Here is a 17,434-nt window from a genome sequence, read left to right on the forward strand (position 1 = left end):
GAATGATTACTGTCCATTTCGAGATTTAGTCTTGTAAGGGTGAGCAATATACTGGTAAAATATGGCAAAATGTGTTTGACAACTGCTAGATTTTGGGCTATTGCACCTATTGCGGTTACGCTCATATGACGTTGCAGTGCTGCGCACCAAAAAAGTTTATCATTTGCATGCGTTTTTAATTGGGGTGAAACGGTACATAAAAATTACGGTTTGGTATGTACCTCGGTTTTGAAGTCACGGTTCGGTACAGGTTCGGTACAGCAGGGTGAGAGATTTTTTTTTTTTAAACAATGTTTTACTGAACAAACTGTGTCTCTGTCTTTTAAATTTATTCAATTATAATTAATTTTCTTAAGTATAAAAAAAATCTATCGATAATGAACGCGTTATTGCGTAGCTTGTCAGTGAACTACGGTTCTGTCTATTAAATGCGGCTCCATTTGAAAGCAGGTGATGGCGATTTAGCGGTAATCAGGGAACCGGCTTTACTGATGAAATGCGTGTGACAATCGCATGCGATATATCGCCCAGCACTACTATATGCACATTACTATAATAAAAGTTACAAATGACACGGAGCCCAAATTATTAAATTCAGTTGCTATTTATTTTTAGATATAATCATCAACACTCAAATAATAATAAGTATTGTAAACATGTAAACTACACAAGGCCGTTTTTGCATTAACTTCTGTTTCTCCAATTCGTTGTTGAAAAATAATAATTTACACAGTGGCTGTCATAACTTGTTTTCATGATGGATTTATTTAGGCCTTACATTAACTAACAGGTTAAGTAAAATATAATTACACTGCGTTCCAAATTATTATGCAAGTGACACATCAGTAGGATTTCAGTACAATAAACATTCAGATTTTAGTTTTTCTAAGAAAATGTTTGTTCGTTTATTTATCCATGTCTTTTTAGATAACTGGTATCAACCTCAGACAAAATAATTTGCCAGGTCTATGGAAACCCTACTTAGAGGTTGTTCCACATTATTAAGCAAGTCACAGTTCTCATGCAATATGGAGAGGAAGAAAGATCTTTCTGAAGATGAAAAGCATGAAATGGTGCAAAGTTGTGCAAAAGGCATGAAAACAAGTAATATTGTGTGAAACTGAATGGAGATTATCGAATTATCATAAGATTTGTGAGTGATTTAGAGCACAGTAGAACTCGGTCAGATAAAGGCTTATTAATGAAAGTTCCTGTCAAAAAATTTAATTGTATTAAAAGGGCAGCTATAAAAAAAAGCCAGTGTTGAGCAGCAAACAGGTATTTGAAGCTTCTGGTGTCTCTGGAGTCTCAAGAAGCTCTCCATGCAGGCTGGCAGTTGTGCTTAAAGATGCATTTCAGCCACTCCAAACCAAACTAATTTTTAAATACTTTTATTCACTGAATAATGCCGTACTACAATAGATGGTCTAAATGGATGGATTCCTGGATGGTTGGTGAATGGCCACCACGTTCCAATAAGACTGCGATGTCAGCAAGGAGCTGGCGGGTGATGATTTGGGCTGGAATACTGGGAAGTGAGATGGAGGGTATTAAAATGACTTTTGCAAGATATGTGGAGTTCATAACTGTCCATTTTCAGCTATGGTATAAAAAGGAGGATAGTGCATAGTACAGTGCACTATTGTACAATGCACTATGCACTATCCCATGCTGCAAAAAAACACCACAGCAATAAAACTGTTTGTATTTCTAAACCCACTGTAAATGTTTCTCTTTGTGAGGTTTGGTTAGTGGTGTCTAAAATGCATTTTTACGCACAACTGCCAGCCTGCATGGTGAGGTTCTCAAGACTCCAGAGACACCAGAAGCTTCAAATACCTGTTTGCTGCTCAACACTGGCTTTTTTATAGCTGCCCTTTTAATACAATACATTTTTTTGACAGGAACTTTCATTAATAAGCCTTTATCTGACCGAGTTCTGCTGTGCTCTAAATCACTCACAAATCTTATGATAATTCGATAATCTCCATTGAGTTTCACACAATATTAGTTGTTTTCATGCCTTTTGCACAACTTTGCACCATTTCATGCTTTTCATCTTCAGAAAGATCTTTCTTCCTCTCCATATTGCATGAGAACTGTGACTTGCTTAATAATGTGGAACAACCTCTAAGTAGGGTTTCCATAGACCTGGCAAATTATTTTGTCTGAGATTGATACCAGTTGTCTAAAAAGACATGGATAAACAAACAAACATTTTCTTAGAAAAACTAAAATCTGAATGTTTATTGTACTGAAATCTTACTGATATGTCAATTGCATAATAATTTGGAACGCAGTGTAATATATCGCCTAATATAATGCATATATTTAGCGAAACAGTTCATTTCTCTAGGGAGCTAACGTAAAAAGCTGTTGACACTGAATGGCTTTTCTGAGGTAAATGTTATACTACGTGACATATTGTTTACAAACTGTTTTACTGACATCTTTCCATGGTTGAAACACTGTTTGAGCGATTACACGAGATATGATACTTTTCAGTAAGTTGTACTGTATCTTTCAACATACCTTAATGTTGTGCCTTCAATCCCTTCTGGATTGGAGTGTGGTTCGCCTTTGACTGACTGTATTCGCTGTCTTCCTGCATGAACCGAACCATGACGGTTCGGGACGAATACATGTACACCCCTAGTTTTTTAGCATTACCAGTTTAAATGTTCTAGCAATTTTAAACTGTTCAGCCACAATAAGATGCTAAAGAAACTAAATCCGGTTCGGCTTGAAGTCCTACATTTCTGTAGTATTACTTCTGTTAGATAGACCTATCTGAAAAACAAAGATAAACATTATTTCCTTTGTATCTTTATACTGTTTCATTTATTTGTCCTATTGGCTTGTAATTAGTTTCTTATGTTATTACTAACAATTTTGCTGTGAAATTCGATTGGTATCATAACTTTTGGTATCGTAACCTTATTTCCAGCAAAAATAACTATATTGTTATATATTTTGTTAAAGTGAAATAAAATGACTCTTATTGTGATATAATATGTTGGTCATGAAATGCTTACAGCTAACCTCCACTTTTGTAATGCGTTTCTCTTCTGTAGGTCATAGATGGAAAGCTTGCTCCCTTCCTCTCCAAGGTGATCAAGTTTGCCAGCTCTCATGTCTACAGCTGTAGTCTGTGCCGGGAGAAGGGCTTCATCTGTGAGCTTTGCCAAAATGGCCAGGTCATCTATCCCTTTCAGGAGAATTCCACCAGAAGGTGAGACATGTAGCCACTGTTTCACCTCTAAATGTCTCATGATGTTTAAGCCCTGTGAAATCAAAGATGCTACATGCAATGCCCTAAAAACATAAAAGTAGCTTTACATTTTTTCAAATAATTTTTACTAAGTAGAGGAACTACAGGTGTAGTTCATATAAGTGCCAGTTGTCTGTCAAGTGCTCCAGCTCATTGCGGATGATTGTCCAGCCTCTGTCTCATGTTAGTCACACCCAGCGGGCGGTGGATTGAGGTGTGATGATGCAGTGATAGTACACCCTTTGTAAGGGAGCAGTTAATCCTTCGAGCATCTCAGCTTTTTTCAGCATGCTGCGTGTTGGCCGCTTATGGCCTGCAGCTGATAAACCGCTCTCTGGTCTTCATACCACCAGTGTGACTAGAATCTTTCGGACTCTTCAGCGAAGTGGAGTGCAGTTCCCAGAACAGATGCTGCTATTTAAACATAGCTCCTCATGCAGCAACACTGATAAAGCCGCAATGACTATTGGTTAGAGCTATGTTATTTAAATGAATTAGATAAGGTTAATGCAGTTACATTTATCTAACATAGTTAACACATTTTACCCTGTTTCATATTAAAACTTTAGAAGTTTCATTCTGTTCTGTCTGGTTTTCTGTAGACTGGTCAGAATACCTCAGCAGATCTGTAATGGAGAGAGACCTTTAAAAGCCAAATTTAACAATGCGTTATATATGTATATGTTATGTATTTATACAATGTGTTAAACACTATAGTGTAATATATTTAATTACATAATATATTTAATTACATATGTATTATTTAAAAAGCATATATGTATAACAAAGGAAAAAATGCAATGCATGAACAGATTCATAACGTTTTATTCTATAATTTGATTTACAGCCTTACTATTGGTACGTATTGATTCACTGATAGACCCAGTCGCATCTGTCCATTCAGTTTGAGCGTGTCTGTTAGTACAACTGGATCAAGGTGTTGCACTAACTGCTTCACTGTGTGACCTGTTTAGTTTATCCAGAATTTTATGGGTGTGTTTGTATGCACTTCATGTTGTATCTGTAACAGTACATGCTCAATAGGGCTCTAGTGTGCTGTCATATGAGCAGAAGGTGTCTCCACGCCCCACTGTAAATCCATAAATTCCACAAACCACCACCACACCTCTCTGATGAGCAAGTACACCACAGTCCTTATGGCTTTTGGATCCTTACTGTTGGAAAGACTTATTTATATATAGAGGCCCATTTAAAATAGACATCCTGACAGCTAGTATTATCTTGTTAGCATGCTTTAGGTTTTATTCATGTTGGGCATGCTTCAGATTGTAAGACATTTTTCCGTTCTGGGGTCTATTTTCTAATAGTTCTCTGTAAAGAGGATATCATATTATATCATAGGAATGATATATATATATATATATATATATATATATATATATATATATATATATAAGAATGATTTTCTGAAATTCTTATAAAAACAAGTCCTTTTTTATGCTTTTGTGCAAAGCAGACCGTTTTCAGGAATAGACCACCAGTAGTACTTCTGGTTAGTATGGCACAACCTCTTGGCCAACAGTGATCTTGGTTTAAGTCTTGGCTTGGCAGCCCAAAAACTTTAACCACTGGACTACTACCGCCCATGATGGTGCACAGAGAGAAGTTGTTTCTTTTTAGAGGAATGAGGAGCTCTTGAGGTCCTAATTGTTCTAGTAAAGGAGTAGTAATTTTATATAGACTGGAACTAACCTTTTCAGCCTGTGTAAAAGAAGATATTTAAAAAAAGGACATGTATGTGAAAATTATATTTTTATATATATTTATATATTAAAATGATCTTTGTTTTTATATATATATATATATATATATATATATATATATATATATATATATATATATATATATATAATATATATTATATATATATATACATACATACAGTACAGTACAGTACAGTACAGTACAGTCCAAAAGTTTGGAACCACTAAGATTTTTAATGTTTTTAAAAGAAGTTTCGTCTGCTCACCAAGGCTACATTTATTTAAAGGTGCCAAAGAATGCTTTTTCACAAGATGTAATATAAATCTAAGGTGTCTCCTGAATGTTTTTGTGAAGTTTCAGCTCAAAATACCCCATAGATTTTTTTTTAATTAATTTTTTTAACTGCCTATTTTGGGACATCATTAACAATGCACTGATTTACACTCGGCGCCGCCCCCTTAAATCACGAGCTCCCTGCCACATGAGCTGTCAACTATATTACAGTGCATTTACAAAGTTTTCACAGCTAATATAACCCTCAAATGGATCTTTACAAGATGTTCGTCATGCATGCTTCGAATTATGTGAGTAAAGTATTTATTTTGATGTTAAAGTTTTATTCTGAGTGAATTTGAGGCTGTCCTCCATGGCTAACGGCTATTGCTACACCTTTGGAGAGATTTATAAAGAATGAAGTATTGTTTATGCATTATACAGACTGCAAGTGTTTAATAATGAAAATAGCGACGGCTCTTGTCTCCGTGAATACAGTAAGAAACGATGGTAACTTTAACCACATTTAACAGTGCATTAGCAACATGCTAACAAAACATTTAGAAAGACAATTTACAAATATCAGTAAAAATATCATGATATCATGGATTATGTCAGTTATTATTGCTCCATCTGCCATTTTTCGCTGTTGTTCTTGCTTACCTAGTCTGATGATTCAGCTGTGCACAGATCTGCTGCTCAAGAAACATTTAATGTGTACAATATTTTTTTTCAGGATTGTTTGATGAATAGAAAGTTCAAAAGAACAGTGTTTATCTGAAATCTAATCTTTTGTAACATTATAAATGTCTTTACTGCCACTTTTGATTGATTTAATGCATCCTTGCTGAATAAAAGTATTAATTTCTTTAATTTCTTTTAAAAAAAAATAAAAATTCTTACTGACCCCAAACTTTTGAACGGTAGTGTATAATGCTACAGAAGCTTTGTATTTCAGATAAATGCTGTTCTTTTGAACTTTCTATTCATCAAGGAGTTCATCAAGTACACAACTGCTTTCAACATTGAAAATAATCATAAATGTTTATTGAGCAGCAAATCAGCATATTAGAATGATTTCTGAAGGATCATGTGACACTGAAGACTGGAGTAACGATGCTGAAAATTCAGCTTTGCATCACAGGAATAAATTACTTTGTCAAATATATTTAAATAGTACACAGTTATTTTAAATTGTAATAATATTTCACAATATTACTGTTTTTACTGTATTTTTAATTAAATAAATTCTTAGTGGTTCCAAACTTTTGGACTGTACTGCATGTATTATATATATAATTAATATAATATAATATAATATAATATAATATAATATAATATAATATAATATAATATAATATAATATAATATAATATAATATATAAACAGATATATATATAAACAGATATAAACAGATACTGTGCAAAAGTATTTGTAGGTTTCTTTGGTTGTTTGGTCGTTAAGTAGTTTTTGGACTTAAAAACAAAATACTTACAGGAAATACAGGAAATATGGGGGGGATCAGAACAAAATGGTTTCTTTAAAGGTGCCCTAGAACTTAAAATTTTATTTATCTTGGCATAGTTAAATAATTAGAGTTCTGTACATGGAAATGACATACAGTGAGTCTCTTATTTAAATTTGATTTGTGCAAAAGACCTCTGAAGAACAGGTGAATCTCAACATAACACCGATTGTTACATAACAGTTGGGATCATTAATATGTACGCCCCCAACTTTTGCATATAATAGCCCATGTTCAAGGCATTACACAAGCCAGTATTAACGTCTGGAGCAGCACAGCTGAATCGTCAGACTAGGTAAGCAAGCACGGACAACAGTGACAAATGGCAGACGGAGCAATAATAACTGACATGATCCATGATAACATGATATTTTTAGTGATGTTTGTAAATTGTCTTTCTAAATGTTTCGTTAGCATGTTGCTAATGTACTGTTAAATGTGGTTAAAGTTACCATCATTTCTTACTGTATTCAAGGAGACCAGAGCCATGTCGTTATTTTCATTTTTAAATACTTGGTCTGTATAATTCATAAACACAACTTCTTTATAAACATTCTTTATAAATCTCTCCTACAGTGTGTAACGTTAACTTTAGCCACGGAGCACTATCAAACTCATTCAGAATCAAATATAAACATCCAAATAAATACTATACTCACATGATCTGATATGTTGCATGACGAACACTTTGTAAAGATCCATTTTGAGGTTATATTAGCTGTGTGAACTTTGTTTATGCAATGTATTATAGAGTCACGAGCGCAAGCATTTAAAGGGGACACGCACTGAATCGGCACATTTTTAATGATGCCCTGAAACAGGCAGTTAAAAAATGGAATAATAAAAAATCTATGGGGTATTTTGAGCTGAAACTTCACAGACACATTCTGGGGACACTTTAGACTTTATTACATATTACATCTTGTGAAATAGGGTTCTAGTGCACCTTTAAGCAAAAATCAGTATTTAGTGTGACCACCTGGACTTCTTCCAGTTTCTCAAAGAAAAAAATCTGAGAAACTTCTCAACAGATTTTGAAAGTTTTCATGGCCTTCCAGTTCTTTTCCATTCCATTTAGGTTTAAGAGAGCCGGTTCCTGCTATTGCTCAAGTGTAAGGAGAGGTCACTAAATACTTGCCACTTTAGCCTATAGAAGCCTTTAGCCTTTTTTTTTTTTTTTAATATTGCATACACATTTCCTGTATTTTCTGGTTATATTCTAATAAAGAAATAATTAATTACAACATCTACTGGTGGCCTATAGACCTCTAACTGTTAACAGAATGATTACTGTACATTTCGAGATTCAGTCTTAGTGAATATATATTCAGAAACAGGACTGTTTTGAGTGTAAATAAATGTTTGGATCAACCATCAGCATTTTTCTCTGTTTTGACTGCAGATGCGAGGGCTGTGGAGCCGTCTTCCACGCAGAGTGCCGGATGCGAGCCCAGCCGTGCCCGCGATGCGTACGTAGAGAACTGCACAAGAAGCCGGCATCATTCTGGAGGAGGCACGGCCCTCACGACAGCCCTGATGACGAAGTGCTAGACTGCTTTGAGCTGGACACCTGAGACGGTTTTTTGAAAGCTCTGCCGAGCACACTGCACTAATGAAGTCCAAGTGCTGCTGTATCCAAGAAGGACAAGATACCGTGGTCCTTCGGTGGAAGTGCTCTGTGAAAACCGAGAAACAGAGGAGTTTTTGTTTTTTTACATTCTCCCTCACCTGAGAGAGATGGGCACAGAGACAATAATTCAGCTCCCGAAGAGCAGAGGCTTCATAATGATACCAATTTACCCTTCCCTTTCATCTACCAAATGACAGCCAGGGCCAACCGACAAATACAGGCAAAGTACGCTCACACACTTGCACATAAACACACTCTCACTGACAGATGTAAAATAATGCACTTTTTGGCAGACTCACAATCCAAGAGCGATGATTCAAACCAATTTCTAGACACAAAAAGAGCTTCTAATCCATTAATGGTTTGGTGAAAATGAGCGCTGCAAGATGGCAGTCTGGCCTCTCCATTCGGTTTCCCTCCACGCTAACCTACGATGCCGAAGAGGACATGAAGGCTGAACATGAAGACGAACTGAAACATTTTTTTGTTGTTGTTTTCACATGATTTCCTTATTGCATTTTCACATTTGCAATTTGTTCAGTGTTTTGTATTTATTTATTACAGGTTCTTTGCACTTTCAGTCACAGTATGTTTTCTTACCCATTTTCATCTTAAATCAGCTGAAGTTTAAAAAGTTTGACTCTTTATCAACACTCAATGGCAGTGCCTATAAGCAGCCGAACCACGTTGTTCTTGCTAACCGCCTGGTCTATGATTACAAACTACCCTCGGCCACCAAGCCCCAAAATTACAGTCTAGAGTTCCAGGGCTTTGTTTAGCATTCATACATTTTTTTTTTTTTTTTTTTAACAAGATACGTAAAGCAAACCCGCCGTGGACAAGCTCATAATTCATGTCCAACTGGCCTCTGATCCACGCTGCCTCTCTACGCTCATACTATGTTTTCTTTCTACTTGAACATTAGAATTGGCAATAAAGTCGCTTGTTTTGCTTTCGCTGCCTTATTTGACTTCCTGTTTTTCGACCAGACCTGTGCTTCTGTAGTTGGACAATATGTGAACAATACAAAAAAAAATTACCTTTTTTTTCTAGACAACCCCTACTGTAAATGTAGCGAGCTGACTGACATTTTAGAATGTTCCCTTGACTCCTAAAAATCACTATTATATCTAATTTTCCCATTTTCTTCAGTTTTTTCTGCTATAAGCATACAGTAGGAAAAAGGAGTCTCTCTACCTGGACACCTCACCAGCAAACAAAGCTTTAGATATTAATCACATTCAGCTTTACTGATATAAACGCATTGGAACTACCTAGACATTCAAAAACTGGCTACAAGTTACTGGTTTTACTGGATGTGAAACGTTCGGACTGATGTTCGACATCTACTAGGATTTTGTTTATTACTGGCTGACAGTTGTCACTAATTGAACTCTTTGAGATGGGTCTATAGGTCAACTTATATATCATTTGCTACCATGTTACATTTTGTTTACGATAAAATGTGTTTATTTAAGTTTTGAGCTTATGAGCTTGTTTTGCACCAAGAAGTTTACTTCTACATGAGATTCAGTCTTAGTTTACGTGTGGTTGAGGTGTGATAGAATGAGTAAAGCGATGGATGGATGGATGATCGTGTTAGAACATTTGGTTGTATTTATTGAATCTGTGTCTGTTTGCCTGCCTTAAATTGAAAGCCAATGCATCGGTCTGTTGATGTTCTTCGATTAGCAAGCTATAGTCAATCAAATAATATTTCAGTATTTAATCTAATCAGAATTATCAGGCTATAGAATATATCGTAATATAATCACTTAATCGTTTTGGTAATTGAAGGCAAAGACCTTTACTTATCTTACTAAAAAAAAATCTTCCCAAAATCTTGAATTTCACCATTTTAAGCTTGAACTGAGCTAAATGCACCGTGTTTTACTTGATACTGTAAGATGTAATGGTGTATCTGACATCTGTTCGCTTTGAAAGTTTGATGTATTATGTTACATTGCATTAATCATACTGTTCTTTAAAATCAGGGATTCTTAACACACCGAATAATGGGACAAACAAAAAGGGAACTCACTGGATGTACTTGGTGAATATCTTTTGTTCCTTCAGTACACCAAAATGGTCTTTAATTTTCATGTTTGTTGAAGGTGTAATGGAAGTTTTTTTTTTTTTTTCTTGTTTTCAGTTGTATATTTACATGTCAGTTTTGTTTCAGAAGTATTTATTTTATTTATATACTTCACTGCAATTTCTGTATAAGTTTCCGGATTTTCCCTGTGCTTTCTTGTATTGTGTAAACTCTCCATTACAGACAACCTCTTATGCAACTACAAATATTTGTGTTTCAGTACTGGTGCGGGTTCCTTCCAGTTTTCCTCTTCTTTTCTTTTTCTTTTTTTACCACTGTTGCCAATAAAGAAAATTACTTAACACATTCTGCTCTTTTTATGCTTCAACATTAATTTCGTCATCTAAATTGACTTTTAGGATTTTGCAATGTAATTCCAATTCTGCACAGATTCGTTTTCTGGCCAGATTCCAAGGTGGCAGCAATGGAACAAATGCATCATGGCCGTGGCTGTGGTTGTGGTGTTCCCTTTTGGGTCCTGGTGCACCGGAGTGGGTCCAAGCACTGACTCACGAGTTAATCCCAAATTAAAAGCCACATGCTTGTATCTGGTTCTGTCTGGAGTTGTACCAACAACCACTGGACCTGTTCGAGACCACAGCATGAGGCTTCTAATTTTTTGCACAGTGGTACCGACTTATAAACATTTGAAATTCAGTCTAGTGATATCATAATTCTATTGAGACCAGTTACCATGGATGTATTTTCTTTATCTTCAAGGCATTTTAAATATTTGTCCAATCTACCCAGGGCTCAACAATAAGGATAGACTGCTGGCCCAGGGCCAGTGTGAGTGAGTTTCTGACCAGTTGGTAAAAAAAAGTGCTGCGCTGACATTGAAAATTTCACATCCATTAAGATTACAGATCAAATTTTTATGCCTATGAAAACTTCTGTGATTTATTCTACATTTGTTTCAAATTCTGTTGATTTGTCACCAAGTTAATGTTATTTAGCTGAATAACATAAATGATGTTCTGTTGAAATACAAAAGTGACTTTTGATAGTCTTGAAAACATCAGTATGTGTTGAAAACTACAAGCTAATCAGTGATGTTTTGTACTGATCCGGTGGGGTCCAAAAACCAGTCAGTATTTGGTGTGACCACCATTCGCCTCATGCAGTGCAACACATCTCCTTCGCATAGAGTCGATGAGGTTGTTGATTGTGGCCTGTGGAATGTTGGTCCACTCCTCTTCAATGGCTGTGCGAAGTTGCTGGATATTGGCAGGAACTGGAACACGCTGTTGTATATGCCGATCAAGAGCATCCCAAACATGCTCAATGGGTGACATGTCCGGTGAGTATGCTGGCCATGCAAGAACTAGGATGTTTTCAGCTTCCAGGATTGTGTACAGATCTTTGCAACATGGGGCTGTGCATTATCATGCTGCAACATGAGGTGATGGTCGTGGATGAATGACACAACAATGGGCCTCAGGATCTCGTCACGGTATCTCTGTGCATTCAAAATGCCATAAAATGCATGTGTGTTCGTTGTCCATAACATGCGCCTGCCCATACCATAACCCCACCGCCACCATGGGCCACTCGATCCACAACGCTGACATCAGCAAACCGCTCACCCACACAACGGCATGCACGCTTTCTGCCATCTGCCTTGTACAGTGAAAACCGGGATTCATCCATGAAGAGAACACCTCTCCAAAGTACCAGACGCCATCGAATGTGAGCATCTGCCCACTCAAGTCACTTACGACAACGAACTGCAGTCAGGTCGAGACCCCAATGAGGATGACGAGCGTGCAGATGAGCTTCCCTGAGACGGTTTCTGACGGTTTGTGCAGAAATTCTTTGGTTATGAAAACCGATTGTTGCAGCAGATGGTCTCAGACGATATTGGAGGTGAAGATGCTGGATGTGGAGGTCCTGGGCTGGTCTGCGGTTGTGAGGCTTGTTGGATGTACTGCCAAATTCTCTGAAACGCCTTTAGAGACTGTAGAGAAATGAACATTAAATTCACGAGCAACAGCTCTGGTGGACATTCCTGCAGTCAGCATGCCAATTGCACGTTCCCTCAAAACTTGCGACATCTGTGGCATTGTGATGTGTGTTAAAACTGCACGTTTTAGAGTGGCTTTTTATTGTGGCCAGCCTAAGGCACACCTGTGCAATAATCATGCTGTCTAATCAGCATCTTGATATGACACATCTGTGAGGTGGATCGATTATCTCGGCAAAGGAAAAGTGCTCACTAACACACATTTAGACAGATTTGTGAACAATATTTGAGAGAAATAGGCCTTTTGTGTACATAGAAAAAGTCTTAGATCATTGAGTTCAGCTCATGAAAAATGGGGGAAAAAACAAAAGTGTTGCGTTTATAATTTTATTCAGTGTGTATATATATATTATATATATATATATATATATATATATATATAAGAAAGTATAGCTAATATAAAAATGGAAAATATTTGTGGTTAAAAATCTGAAAGTTAAAAAAAATATAAACTGTATTAGTTGACTTCCATGTAGTCACAAATTAACACCTGTCTTTTTTTCTTTGTTTTCTTTTTTCTGTTCCATATATTCACTTTCATCACCTTACATGTGCAGGAAAAAAATAACCAGGCTTGTTTAATATAGTTTTGCAAACCTTTCCCGATTCTTGTCTGAGTGATGTCTCGGTTAAGCTAACGGCCGGCCACCCCAGACGCTTCCTCCTTGGTTTACTTTTTCAACACTTCCCTCATGTTTTTTCCTCCTCCCCTGCTTTTTTCTTCTCTTGAAAGAGAACAGTAATTTGTCCAGGTCTTAGAGAGCTCTAAAGCCTTTCTCTGACAGAGAATAATCCACAAGGATCCAACCACTGCCGATGGGCCGGAACATGCCAAGTCTTTCCTCCTTTGTGTGTGTTTTTTTTGTGAGAATGTGCTTGTTCGCTAACTCTTAAAGCTCGGCTTAAAACTGAGGCGTCCTGCTGATCCCAGACTCCATTACGGTCTTAATGTGTGACAGCTCAATGCTGAAGATGCCTTTAAGATGGGTGTTTTCACACATATCTGGACTTGTTGCATCCTTTTTTTTTGGAACGGTGAAGATTTTTTCGTGTCAAGAGGATGTTTTTAGGGATATTCTGTGGGGGTTTTTTTCACACACAATGAACAATAGATGAATTATGCTGAAGTTGTACCTAAAAGAAAGAGAAATAAACACTTTAGATACTATGTTTATTAAGTATCAAAGCAGAATTTTTACCAAATCTTTTTTACATCACTCAAAAGAAAATAGCTTTTGTGAAATTTCCAATCTGTCTGGACAAGCTGTTCTTGTTTCACCCTCCTCACAGTATGAGTCTCCTGCAGTATGTCCCTTCACAGCTAACATGAACACGTTGAAGGGGTGGGAGCGTATATTTGGTAGTTGCGCTATGCTTATGAGAATAGCTGTTATTTTAGCAGGGCCGTGTGAATGTGTGTGTGAGCTGTGTGTGTGCACGGTCTGACTCATTTGCCTGTGATTTGTATTGAGGAGTGGGCAAATTGAACCTGAGTGTTGGTCGTGCTTAATTGTCGTCGCCAATTAGTACATTGTTGAATGCCACAATGGCTCCACTGTAGCGAGGGGAACGCTCTCCTTTGTGCTTCTCCAGTGGCCCACAGGCCAGTCAAGACTCATTTAGGACTCTGACAACAAGGGGCCAGAAATGCCATCAGAAAAAGACAACAAAAGGGCGGTTTAAGGAGAAAACGACGATGGCAGAATGGAGGCGGGAGGGGTGGAGACAATAGTGACATGGGATGGAGCGCCAGGGTCCGGTTCTTGTGTAAAAGGGGTTAGAATGTCTGCTTCAACCCCCTGGTCTCCTAACGTCCACCTGCCGCTTTAAGGGATGGTTCACCCAAAAGTGAAAATTCTTTAAACACACAGGACCACTGAGCTATAACACTCCTCGACATCAGCTGTGTTCTGCTTTATCATGCTCAGTTGTTTGGGATCTCCTTATGAATAGTAATGATTTGTCCTTAAATGTTAATGTTTAGCAAGCAAGCTATAATTTAAACTTCATATGATTTAATTTTATGATATATACAGTAAATGCACAAAACAGTACATTGTGAGTACATACAGGGGCCCACAATATATTAAAGGTGCCCTCGAATTAAAAATTGAATTTATCTTGGCATAGTTAAATAACAAGAATTCAGTACATGGAAATGACATACAGTGAGTCTCAAACTCCATTGTTTCCTCCTTCTTATATAAATCTCATTTGTTTAAAAGACCTCTGAAGAACAGGCGAATCTCAACATAACGCCGACTGTTACGTAACAGTCGGGGTGTACGCCCCCATATTTGCATATGCCAGCCCATGTTCCCAACATTATGAAAGGCATTAGACAAGGGCAGGACGTCTGGATGTGCACAGGTGAATCAACAGACTAGGTAAGCAAGCAAGAACAATAGCGAAAAATGGCAGATGGAGCGATAAAACCTGACATGATATTTTTAGTGATATTTGTAAATTGTCTTTATAAATGTTTTGTTAGCATGTTGCTAATGTACTGTTAAATGTGGTTAAAGTTTCTTACTGTATTCACGGAGGCAAGAGCCGTCACTATTTTAATTTTTAAACACTTGCAGTCTGTATAATTCACAAACACAACTTCATTCTTTATAAATCTCTCCAACAGTGTAGCATTAGCCGTTAGCCACGGAGCACAGCCTCAAATTCATTCAGAATCAAATGTAAACAATATAACAGTATACAATACTCACATAATCCGACGCATGCATGACGAACACTTTGTAAAGATCCATTTTGAGGGTTATATTAGCTGTGTAAACTGTGTTTAGGCACTGTTTAAGGCAAGCGCGAGCTCCGTGGGCAGAGAGCATGAGAATTAAAGGGGCAGCAGCATAAATCGGCTCATATTTAATGATGCCCCCAAAATAGGCAGTTAAAAAAATTAATTAAAAAAAATCTATGGGGTATTTTGAGCTGAAACTTCACAGACACATTCAGGGGACACCTTAGACTTATATTACATCTTGTAAAAAAACATTCGATGGCACCTTTAAAGCCACAAATGAAAATGTATGTTTTTGCATTTAATAAAATATCAAACCAAGTCCCATTTGTTTTAAATTTAAGACCAAATATTACAATTAAAAATATTGTTTATCTATTTGAATATATTTTAAAATGTAATTCATTCCTGTGAAATGTATTCTCAGCATCATTACTCCAGTCTTCAGTGTCACATGATCCTTCAGAAATCATTCTAATATGATGATTTGCAGCTCAAGAAACATTTCTTATTATCAATTTTGAAAACATTTTTGCTGCTGAATATTTTTGTAGAAACTGTGTGTTTTTTTAGGTTTATGAATAGAACAACATTTCTTAAATAAAAATACTTTGTAACAATGTAAAAGTCTTTAATGTCACTTTTGATCAATAGTAATTTAGTTAAAAATGATCCAAAATAAATTGAGCGAGTACATAAGCAGCCGTCATTCAAAGCTATCACCTTACCTTAGCCCGATTCACAACGGTAAGCTTGTAATAATGTTTTGTAATTCGAGTGGAACTGGTAGGTTTCTGCGGGGAAATCGAGCATGCAGCCGTTCATCTTTGCGTCATTACGTCATGTCTGTATACATAAAGAACGAGTCCCAGCTAGTAGGCTACATCGAATGTGAGGATCTTATACAGTCTATGGTGAGGATGCTGCAGGTGGCGGATCATTTATAGCCTTTTCTCACAGCAGCTGGAATAATTAAACTTGTCATTATTTAGGGTGGATTGTATGGTATGACAAATGGACAATTAGAGATTAGACTGTACGGATATTGAAATCTACAGGTAACGCTTATACCAGCAATGCTGATGTTGTTAACATTAACAATTTGAGAACAAAGTATAACAATAATAATTTGCACGATTTGATTTGATATGAGCTAAGCGATCATTAGATTTAACCACCGTTGGTGGTGTGATTTATTGTTTTTTGTTTGTTTGTTTGTTTTTCTCATTTGGTCAGAACAAAATTGTGAAAATTCTTATTTTGGTGATACTTCCAAGGCTACAATCTGTAATTCCAAAGGACCTGTACAGTATCCACCGGTCTGGTGACTGACAACCACACATTCTCCTCAAAGCATTAGTTTCATCCACGCTGAGGAGCCGTGCCGATGCACAAAGCACGTAAAGATGATAATTCCGCAAATAACTGCAATTGCAGGTTTCGAACAGAGATGGCGACAAAGAGCCAGAACTTTATAAATAAAAACATTTTACTAACTCCAAACTTTTTTAATGACAGTTCTGTGTCTAATATAATTATAAATAAATAGGCCTACTATAAATATCTTTTGTAAAGATCTTTTTTTATTATTATTTTGACTGCTGCATTTTTACACTGGTACTGCGTTACACCATCCTGTTGTTAAATGGACCGATTTTCAATATTGCGCTGCCAATATAACTAACAAAAGCTATTTCAATTACATATCCTATCAGTGTACTTCTCCTAAATACAACAACGGCATCCGTATTATATAATCTTCTCGTGACAGAGACAGAAAAGCAAATGAAGATGAGATTAGGTCAATTTGGCAAGATTGCATCATGTTGTCATTGTGTATGAATTGTCCATCTGCACAGACAGAGAGTCAGGTATCAGATAAAAGCATGTGCCCAAACACATGTTCAGGCATGTAAAGAAAGAGAAGAGGGAGTGGATAAGAGAGAAAAAAGAGGAAAACCCAACCACCATGGGATGTTTTCATGCCCAGGAGACAACACAACAGACGGCTAGTGAGCACCACACCTCATCACGCTTCAATGTCATTTCACATTGCTCTACAGCTCAAATAAAGAAAATCCAAGCTCGACTTATCTAAAGCATGACTGAAACTGGTTTTAATCAGGTTATATTTCCTCCC

The 17,434-nt window shown here is 36.7% G+C and overlaps 1 protein-coding gene across 3 annotated transcripts in view; it reads left to right on the forward strand.

Moving 5' to 3' along the window:
• plekhm3 (pleckstrin homology domain containing, family M, member 3) overlaps nt 1-10,799 on the forward strand; it is a 47,634-nt gene extending 36,835 nt beyond the window's left edge. For 2 of the 3 annotated variants that reach the window (XM_067410338.1, XM_067410339.1), the window contains exons 7-8: nt 3,075-3,232; nt 8,197-10,799. In XM_067410338.1, coding sequence (XP_067266439.1) covers nt 3,075-3,232; nt 8,197-8,368 — 330 coding nt within the window. In that variant the 3' untranslated portion in view covers nt 8,369-10,799. Of the gene's footprint in view, nt 1-3,074; nt 3,233-8,196 lie in introns of those variants that run through there. The other variant, XR_010897147.1, reaches the window with a different exon arrangement.
• The last annotated feature ends 6,635 nt before the right edge of the window (nt 10,800-17,434 follow it).

Source organism: Chanodichthys erythropterus, chromosome 14, assembly GCF_024489055.1.
Source record: "Chanodichthys erythropterus isolate Z2021 chromosome 14, ASM2448905v1, whole genome shotgun sequence".
NCBI lineage: Eukaryota > Metazoa > Chordata > Actinopteri > Cypriniformes > Xenocyprididae > Chanodichthys > Chanodichthys erythropterus.